The sequence below is a fragment of the Populus trichocarpa genome, chromosome 4, assembly GCF_000002775.5.
Source record: "Populus trichocarpa isolate Nisqually-1 chromosome 4, P.trichocarpa_v4.1, whole genome shotgun sequence".
Taxonomy (NCBI): domain Eukaryota; kingdom Viridiplantae; phylum Streptophyta; class Magnoliopsida; order Malpighiales; family Salicaceae; genus Populus; species Populus trichocarpa.
Window position 1 is genome coordinate 23307081 of NC_037288.2, and position 10987 is coordinate 23318067.

The 10987-nt window shown below is 31.6% G+C and overlaps 1 protein-coding gene across 1 annotated transcript; it reads right to left on the reverse strand.

Moving 5' to 3' along the window:
• Positions 1 to 1243: 1243 nt before the first annotated feature.
• Positions 1244 to 3728, reverse strand: LOC18098374 (zinc-finger homeodomain protein 4). The gene is made up of 2 exons (XM_024599680.2): positions 3213 to 3728; positions 1244 to 3096 (listed from the first exon to the last, which is right to left on the reverse strand). Exon 2 carries the CDS (start codon positions 2397 to 2399, stop codon positions 1509 to 1511), a length of 891 nt encoding a protein of 296 aa, XP_024455448.1. The 5' UTR covers positions 2400 to 3096; positions 3213 to 3728; the 3' UTR covers positions 1244 to 1508.
• Between the last annotated feature and the right edge of the window lie 7259 nt (positions 3729 to 10987).

Consider the following 10987-nt stretch of genomic DNA (forward strand, 5'->3'; position numbering starts at 1 on the left):
AACCACTAGTATTAAACTCGGTTAGGCCTAATGGGTCAACCCGGAATATGGTTAACCTTTCTCTTGCCCAGGCTGGGTCTAAAAAAAGTAACTTGGAGTTGATTCATTTGACTTGGCTAGTCAATTTGTGACTCGATTAACCGGTCAAATTCAATTGATTTTTTTTCTTTCAAAATAACATTGTTTTTATTTTTTTTAAGAAAAGAATTAGGTTAAAAAGATTCGGGTTAACTTGTTTAATTTATTACCTGAATCTTGTGTCAGAACAATCCCGAGTTGGGTTATTTGACCTAAAACTTCAAATGGAAAATCTCAAGGTTTAACCACCAACAGGGGTGGAGCCTAAAACTTGAAATATAGGCCGTGGATGGCTTTGGTTTGATTTATGTGTTTCAATTAACGACACAAGTCAAGTCGAAAAAACAAAACAGAATTAATGACACAAAGTGATGCATGTGAAACCATGCAGAAATTAATGTTGATCGAGTGGGCAGCTGCTCTTTTAACCATCAATACCTACTTATTGAAATTAACATGCCAGACAAAGTCCTCCTCCAATTACATGAATTGATTTAGGATTATAGTTTTCATGCCCTCGATTAGGAAAGAGATCTGGATTCCTTAAATCATTCAAAAGGATATAACTTTTTATTTTCCAGGTGTTTACATAGCCGAATTTAAACCAAGTCATTAAAAACTCAGCTAGATAAACTAGATTTTATTATACTATTTAATTAAAAATTTATTTAGATTTTTTAAATCAACCTGTTGAATCAGCCCGAGATTAATAATTATATAAAAAATAACCAATCCAACCCTGATTTCGCTCTCTCTAGATCTTTATTCTCTTACTGCTATTGCTATTGTTATTTGAGATTGAAAATGGCCATTTACTCTCATTTAGGGTTATATTAAATTAAATGAGAAACTATATATTATAACCTGTATACCAACTGAGATACCCGTTTAACCAATCTTAAGTTAACAAATATATAGTTACAAAAATCTTGAATAAATCTCAACACCAGATTATGTGCAATATATATGGATGATATGCTCAACATGCTAAGTAATTAATTGGAATATGCACGTACGATATATTATAAAATATGGATGCGAATTAATTGATGCATAATTATGTTATGGTTGTATTATAATAGTACCATAATTAAACTATGGATTAATTAATTATGATGAATATATATCATTAAATAGATGATGAGTACTAATTTAAACTCAAGCATTGCGCGCATAATCAATCCACTTCTATGTACTAAAAATGGATTAATGGACAAAAACACCACCCGAAGACTGAAATCTCCAATGATTAATTAAACCCCAATTTTCCTAAATACTAGAAACAGGTCCGAAAGAAAAAAAGAAAAAAAAGATAGTGTAAAAAAGTAGTAGTAGAGTAATTACTTTTCACTGACAAGTAGGGTTAAACCAAATCTGGCTACTTAAGAGAGAGATAGAGAGATGATAATGTGCTGGGTTAATTAATCTTCTTAACTGTTTGAAGTGGTTGTGGTGGTGGAAGGGTTCTTTTTAGCAAGACTGTGCTTGTTGTTGTGCATCCAAACCTTGAGTACTCTTCTCTTGACACCAATCTCCTGGCAGAACTGCTGCACTACTGTTTCTTCTTGCTTTTGTAGCTTCCACCCAACTTTCTCTGCAAAGTTGAGCATTTTCTCCTTCTGTTCCTGTGAGAACTTTGTCCTAAACCTTTTCTTCATCAGCTGTGCAGGCCTGGCCATCAGTACCCCACCTCCATCTTCCTGCTCATCAGATTCTGAAGGAAGAGACCCCATGTTGTAGGACATTATCATCTGGTGGTGGGGTGCTGATGCTCTTGAGGGTATAAGAGTACCAGTAGCTGTAGGGTAGCCTAAAGCCTCAGGGGCTAGAATGCTCTTGTGGTGACCTAAAATAACTTTCCTTCCAAGCCTGTTGAAATGTACTGGGCTGTTATGGTAGCAATGATCTCCGGTACATGAGGTGTGTTCACCTTCAATTTCTTTCCTGTGGAAGTTTCTGTGACAATTGCAGGCTGAGCAAGTGAGAGCTTCTATGCTACCCTCTTCACCACTGGGCATGAACTCACCACACCCATCAGTGGCATTCCCTCCCATGGAAGCTGCATGGTTCTTGAGGCATTCCCTGTACCTAACCATTTTCTTGTAAGGCACATGATTGTCGTCTATACTTGCTGTTGTTATGGAAGTGCCATTGTTGGAGCTGGGGATTTGTGGTGCTGTGGAAGAGATGATATTGTTGTGGTTGTGGGGCACTGCAGGATGATCATGATGGATCAAGTGGCCATGTCCATGCCCATGAGCCCCCCCAAATGTACTGTTCAGTGGGATGGGGATCCCCGCCTCATGACTTGAAAGTTCCATTTCCTTCCTCTCCACTTTTTGGACAAATATTTTACTTGTTTCTTGTTTGTTTGTTTGGAGACCAAAAGAGAAAGAACCAGACAGGAAGCACAATTAAGAGGCTTAATGATTAGAATTAAAAAAGTGGGCTGTTTTCTTAAAATCCCAGGCCTTTTCCTTTTTAATAATGGCAATGGTCTACTTTTCTTGAAGCAACACAACACACTTGGAGACTATAGAACCTAGCTTTGAACGCTTGACACCATATTTATCGATCTTAGAAACTCTTCTACACCCTCGAAAACTAAAAGGAGACAAAAGCAAAAACAAAAGACCTAATCTTAGGAATCACAGGAGCTTTGGACTTTGCTAGCTTAAGGTGATCGAGTAGCAGAAAGAAAGAGATCGAGTTGCTATATGATGAAGACAGACAAGGGTGGTCAATCTTTTGATAAAAAAAACTCAATTAAAGCAAAAAAAGTTTCAGCAACTACCTAGACCTTCATGAACACCCATCTTAATTCTTACTTCAACGGTCAACTTAGAAGAAAAGGAAAGAAGCAGGAGACTCAGTAGCGGTGTAGACTCAGGAGCTGTCAATACCAAGATGTATGATCAAAAGAACCACTTTGTCTCTCCAGACATTTCCATTTCTTGAAAGAGAGTCAGAGAGATCGGGGGGGAGGGGAAGAGAGAGTCAACCCTCAAACACTAGACCCTACATATATAAAATACAAGTAAGAAAACGATGGAGCATGGGAGCTAGCTAGTTGGGAAAAATGGATAGAAAGAAAGAAAGAAGTGGCTTAAAGAATAGGAAGACAAGATATATACCATCAACAATGAACTCGTCTAATTTGATGACACCGAGCTTAAACACTTTCCGCAATGGTTGTAAGAGAAAACAAGAAGGTTTTGGCTAAGAGGGGGGAGGATTTGAAGAGAAAAAAGAGTGTAACAAATGGGCGGTGAAGGAGAAGAGATAAGAGAGAGAAGAGAGATGGGAGAGAGTTTGAGAGGAGGTGGGTTTTGCTGGGGAAGCAAGCACTAAACAAGGAGCTTATAGAAGTGTTGAGGGCCACAAAGAAGAGAGAGGAGAGAGAGAAAAGCAGTTTTTTTTACTGACAAAGAGGAAGACAGTGTGTTTTAGTGAAGGGCATTAAAAAAGAAGAAGAAGAAGAAGGTGGGGGTGCTTCCTTTGCTTTGCTTGCACTATCAGGCATCAAGGGTTTACGCCATGTAGAGAGCAGTGTGTCAGAGAGTGGAGAGGACAAATGAGAGAGAACCACAAAAAGAATTATGAAAAGAAATGTTCTTCGAAAAGAAATTGGACCCTAAATCTCTCCCTCCCTCTAGAACTCAAAATTAATAAGTTAAGAGGCTTATAATCCCATCAATTCTGCTTGGAGGAGCCATGGTTATATGCCTTGCTAGCAAGAAGACCCCGCCTGCCATATCTTGATAGGTTAATTTGATGATGATGAGCCGTCGAAGAGGGCCTGGTCTGACCAAGTCGATCTGTGATTCAAAATTAATGATGCTCATATTAATTTATAATCTCACTAGCTAGCTATAGTGCCTTAATGCAGCAACTGTCCCATTAATTTGAACTATATACAGTGTCATGCAACCCATGTGAATGGTTTATATTCCAGACCATAATGGCATCAATTACACCAATATTTATCTTCGCAAGCAATTTTGTTAATTTGATCGAAAACAGAGAAGAAAAAAACACAAAATATTGTTCAAAGAAGTAGTATAATAGCGAGTTGTTAAACTCGGCTGATTAGGAGGTTGATTTAGAACAGTACTCTCATCTAAAACTTAACTTGCCCAGGTTTTAAGTTAAACTGATAATCAAGTTAATTGATCCATGATATTCCTGTTGACTGAGCAAACTTATTCAATTCCTTTCAAGTTAAATCTAAAGATTTTTTTTTAAAAATTGAAACAACATTATTTTAAATAAAAATAATCCCGATAATATAATAACCAAACCCTTTTCCAAATCAAATCAAGGCAGATTAATATAAAAAATTTGACAAGAGACCCTTTAACATATATATAAGAGAAAAAAATAATCAGGCTCTATATTTAATTTAATAGCTAGGTATTTAAATTGTGAGATCACCTTGGATATTTACATGTAATTTCTGATACACTATTTTGAGGGAATATTTCCTGGTTTTTAAAATTGACAGAAACTCACATTAAAACCATCATAAAAATATATTTATTTTATGTTTTTATCTTTATTTTTTTTAACTAAACATGTTTATATCTTTTCTATATACCCTACTAAAATACTAACTAAAGACAATCCGGTGGATTGATTTCCCAGAACTACAACGAAAAATGAAAGTAAATCAAGCTTGTAATATACCTTTTATGTTTCTATTTCGAATGGTAAATTGCTCCCCACAAGGAATTGTCAAAAGCAAGATGTAAAGCTAGCTAGGTTTAGAGGTCACGATTGAATGGAACTTAATTTGGGCTTAAGAAAAAAAAAAATACTTTACTATATAGTTCTTGTAATTTTGATGTAATATTATTGCTTCCCTTTCCACATTTTACACTAGAGAGAGAAAAAAATAAAAAATTTAGCCCCACCTTTATTAAATGTGATTATCCAAATCACTTTATTCTTCATTATCCCTGCCTTTATTCTACAATCCACACCACATTTAGAGACTTTATCCCTCTTTAGTTTTTTTGTTCTCATCTTTGTTGTCCCTTCCCTTCTTCTAGTAATTCCTCATGACCACTATTACTATTACTTTATCTTTTTCAACCTTTTTTTTATTCTACTATCATTTTCCTAGTATATATATATATATGAATTATTGTTTTACAAATAGAGAGTTACTTTTTCATTTTCAAAATATCTTGCTTGGCATATAATTAATATTCGATTCAACTCCATTTAAATTATAATTATTTCTTAAGAAAAAAACAATGACATATTACTAGGCTATCAGTAAAAATAAAGCTTAATTTGAATTACACGTAGGACATCATGTTCATCTGCTAAATTATACCGAATTTTATAAGTAAAATATCTATTATGTTTGTTTTTACATTTTAAAAGTGATTTTAAAAAAATAATTTTGTTTTTTTAAGTTAATGTTTTTGTGATGTTTTCAGATTGTTTTGATATACTGATATTAAAATTAATTTTAAAAAATAAAAATAATTATTTTAATATATATTTAAAAACAAAACTAAAAAAAACAACGTTACAACAGTACAAAAAAACCATTAATCCTTGCAAATCATGCACTGAAACTGGGAGAGAGGGGAGAGGATGGTTAATTATGGTAAAGGGTCCACAAGAATAAATGGTGGTGATGACAGAACCTTGATCACAGTTTTCAAGATGTTCAGAGCCAAAATTTCTTGCTTTCAGAGGGAGGAACACGCATATCCATCAATCTCCATCACTGCCAGCCCAAATTCTCTGTACTGCTTTCAGACCCTCCCTCTCTTCAGCCTTTCCAAGCTTTAGTAATTTCTAGATAAGTTAGTAAGTAACGTGTGTAATTCTAATCGACCGTAAACTGTGTCAAAATAAAAGATACATGATGATAGTAAAGATGATAGAGGGAATATTTTGAAAAGATAAAAAAAATAATTAAAATTTATTCAAAAATTATATCTATTCTAAGATTTTCTTTTTGTCTCCATCCATCAAGTTAACAAGGATATCTTCAAATATTATCCCAACACAATCGGTGTCATGATATAAGAATTAATAAGGATATATATATATATATATATATATATATATTTTAAAAAAAGTAATATGAAAAATAATAAATTAAGGATCTATATATCCTCTCTCTTTATATATATAAACTCAAAAAAACTTGCCTTCTATATATGTAATGTCAAAAAGCTTGAAGATTTGGCCAAGCTTTTTTGGTTGGCTCAATCATGCAGATCGAATCGTGGGTATATATCATCTTTTTTTTCTTTTTATTCTAAGGTAATATATACTTGTTTTTTGGGGCCAGGGATCTTATGATGGGCGTGGACCATTTTATCAACTATTCTAAATATTATTATTTCTACTTGAGAGAAAAAACATCAAATTAAATATGTTTTTGTAAGCCATTTCTTAATTTATCTTCATGAATCATGACGAGTTTTACTTGGAAAAAAAATTAAAATCAAGCACCGAAATTGTCGAGTGTACGCCGGCTGATGCAAATTAAAATGTTTTTTACAATTTTACTTTTTAGTAATTACAAATCAATAAATGAATCCCTTATAAAAAAAATAAAAATTAATGACCCAATTTAAATCTCATGCCAATTTCCTGTCATTAACTTATTGTAGATAAATAAATAAATTATATTGTCTTTTCCAACTAATTCTAGAGTAAAAAGTAAAAAAAAAAAAAAAAAACAATGATATAATATTAATTAGGTACTTCACAACATCAAATCCATCAGTCAGAATCTTGTTATCTTATTTTATTTAATAAAAAAGCTACTAATCATTATCAATTGTTGATTAATTAAATGTAAGCACAGACATAGCTTTCCCATATGAATATACCTTTCATATCTTATCCAACAAAACCTTTAGAATGTCGATGTGCTCTATCTATCTAACCCTATTTCCTCTCTCTCTCTTTCTTTCTCCAACTTTATTTCCAATATATAGATATAATCGTGTTGAATGCTTTGATATTAAGTATATTAAATTAGTATATATATGCCACAAGAAAATTATTAATTAATTAAATGCTCTCCATATTATGTATCCTTTTTCCCCATCCTATTCCACCTACTAACCTTTGATATTTTATGAGTGTGTGTCTATATATATATATATATATATATATATATGGGGTCAGTTAATAATTATAAGATGGGTCCAAAAATGTATGATGATTTGCCTGCTTCAAACCAAGTCGCAGTCTCATCGATGGGAGCATTGATTGTATAAACTAACTAATTTCCTTGATGCTTTTGCTGCCTTTTGTTCTTCGTAACGCGATCTTTAAATTAATATATATATATATATATATATATATATATATATATATATATGAAAATCCTTATGAATCTATAATTATATCAATATGAATAATGTGTATTTTATAAAAATAATTTTGTTAGTTCGATGCATGCGTAAATTGACTTAAAAATACTCTCTTGTCATGTTGTCGAATAGAAAAACATAAGAATTTGGGTTAATTTTTCTTATTACATATTTCTCATATGAAAATAAAGCTTGATGATATATATAATGCCATGCACAATATATATTTCCCTTGCCTTGCAAGAAAACGAGGAACATGAATAATTTGAGTGTAGGGCTATTTTTCTCACAATGTGCGACTAAAGCAATTCGTTGCTTGGTTGGGAAAAGGCAGAACAAGCATCCATACAATTTTAAATAGAAATTCATTAATTATTAATTATTTTTACACAGTCATATTGTAAAGAGGATTTGTTAATATTTTAACTAATTAAAGAGTACTGCCTTCTCTTAGATATTTATTAGTTAATTAATGACACGAAATTTATTACTATGGTCGACTTGCGAGCTAGCTAGCTAGCTAGCGTAGGGTTACCCTAAAATTAATCAAAAAGATATCCCCTTACATATTACTTTTAGATACCAACTTTTTTTGTTTTTTTGCCTTTCTAATTTTATTGGTGCCTTGTCTTAGGAAACAAAGCTTTCCTTAAAGATGCCAATCATTCTCCATTTTCAAATGAAACTATGTAAATCTCATTTTCTGGTTGTGCTTTGGTTAGCTTAGGGCATGCTACCAACTAGACAACACGACTAGCCATTATTATATTGATTTAGGGTTACTTTATGCATGCGATAACAACAAGACTTAGTTGTGATCCTATGTTTTGATTGATAAAAGGAGTTGCTTATCTATGGAAACCTTTTTATCCTTTGTTTGACAACTACTCAAGAATCCTCCTAGCTTTACACATCAACCCGATAACTTATTGAACTGGTTATTAGTCTAGGTCGGGTTTTAAAAAGAATTAAATCAAAATTATTTTAGTTTTACTTGGTCAATGTAGCGAATCAACCTATAACCTAATTGATCATGTCAAAACTCGATTTGCCTTCTAAAAAAAATCTTAAAAATAATATTTTTTAAATTTTTTTTTTTTTAAATATCATTTTAGATTGACTTGAGTTAATTCCGTCAATCTACAATTCATATCTTAAACTAGATCATAAATCGTAACAAGTTTAATAACATTATCAACAAACAATCTATATTGTCTCTTAATTTGTTCTAGATTCAGGAATATGAAATATTGCAAGATCGTGACCACCACATAACAATAGGCATCATTAATTCTTGCTAACTTCACACTCATGTCTCCACACTTTCTCTCTCTCTCTCTCTCTCATGTTCTGAAACATATGTGTGAATTGTTGACGATCGTTTTCATTCTCCCAAAAAGAAGAACATCTCTTCAAGATGTTTTTAGCTGGCTTGAGCTTGAAATGTTCAAGGCATATGTAGAAAGCAATTTCTTTTCTTACACTGTTAGGATTCGAAGCTGCCAAGCTATCATTCTACCTCATTTTGCACTCATGTTGTTTAAATGATTAACCTGTTTCTACACGAATCTCCACTTGCATTGCCATGCATTTTCTCTCTTCTTTTTTTTTAACACCCCACCTTAAATGTGTAAGTTCTTTTTCTTAAAAGAAAAGAAAAGCATATCCAGGCTATGATAACTTGAATCAACTCGAGATATTTTAATTAACATGTGACTTAAAATATGAGATCAGGATAACTCTGTAGAAAAAAAATAATCATAAATCTCAAGATTCAATAATCTAATGTTAAAAGATGAAACTGATTTTTTTTTTAAAAATGTCAAACAAAAAAACCCGAGTCAACTTAGATTAATTTGACTAACCTACTACACATAATGAGACTTGGATGAAAAATATTAAAATAAAAAATGATATAGAAAAAATACCAAAGTTAAATCAATAAAAAAAAACTGAAAAAAATCTTGAGTCTACCCGGGTTAACTTGACTAACCCGAACTTGGAATAACTTCATATAAAAAAAAAATGAAAGAATCACAAAACTCAAGGAATAATAATTTAATACCAAAACTGAAAATTTAAAAAAATATCAAGAAAAAAAAACTCGTGTAAATTAGAGTATCAAACTGAATGCATGCACTAGTTCTTTTGTGAGACCTACAATAACTCTTTCATTTTTATTCTCCTTTTTCTATTGAGATGAAAATCAAATGATTAAAAAAAATTAATTAAGAAAAATAACTAAATTAACCTAGCTAACTAAAATAAACGAATTTTCTTGTTTCTTGTTTTTATTTTCTTATTTCTATAATTATATAATTTAAAAAACGAGAAAACAAAACTATAATTAGTATATATTGGTGTGAACTAACAACGTTGCGACAAAGAAATCTTTACAGATTCAAAAGAGTAAGAGATTTCAATAAGAAAAAAAGAAGTATACGAGGACTAAATATGGGTAAAAAACATTTTTAAATGAAAGTTATGAATTCATAATAAATTAGAAAGATGGGTATTAAGACGGTACTTTGTACGTATAGAAAAAAGACTTTTTTTTTTTAAAAATGTAATTAAGGTGAGTATTATGTTGAAAAAAAATGTAAGAAACTAATCTTTTCATTCGTGCATAAAAACGTGTGAGGAAAAAAAACACTAATCAACATGATAATATATACAATATCATTAAAAGAAATATATAATTTTACCCAAATTTTCTCCATATATATATATATATATATATATATATGTCTCAGTTTTGTTTTTCCAAATTGACCCCATATTTAAACCAGTGGTATTGTATATAAAGACTTGTGTGGTTCGAAACAACATGATAAAAACAAGAGAGAGTATAGGCTAAGTAGGGTGTCCTTGTGGTCCAAATTACGCATCGAGTAGGGGTGTAAATGCAATGAATTATCCTAAACATTTAAGAGCTATGTATGGTGGTGAAATGCATACAAAAAAATAAAAATAAAAAACACGAGGGACCATAATAAATACCCGGTCCCATTCAATTTGTAATTTTAAATGTTGACTACAAAAGAAAAAAAAAAAAAACACCCTTGAGAACCAATATATAGACCAAAGAGGAAATTAATTCGCCCTTGATGATTTTTTTTTTTTTGGTAGCGTATGTATATTTTCACATTGGTAATGTTTTAATTTAGGCATAGGGCAGGCAGGAAATGTTGCTTTCTGTTTTTTGGACCGTCGCATTATAATATATACAGCAGAATCTACAATTGTTTTTTGTTTTATTCTTTTAATTTCTTTTAAAAGAACAAAGGGTAAAGGGCAAAGACTAGCCGTTGGGAATATTCCCACAACTTTTTGATTTTGTCTTGACTTAGGCTTAAAGGCCACGTATTAATTAGGGCATAACAACATAACATTCTCGATCCAAGGTGTGGCATGAGATTCAAAGCAAGGAAACAACAAGAAAGAAAAAAGATCATATATATGCTTTTACTTTTACACAATCCATAAATATCCTCTTCTTATGTTCCAACAAACAAATTAATAAACCCAACTTGATTCATAATCCGGTATAAAAATCA

What these genes read in the sequence shown, in the direction of transcription:
- LOC18098374 (XM_024599680.2), bottom strand. Translation starts at nt 2,399, where the DNA reads ATGGAACTTTCAAGTCATGAGGCGGGGATCCCCATCCCACTGAACAGT.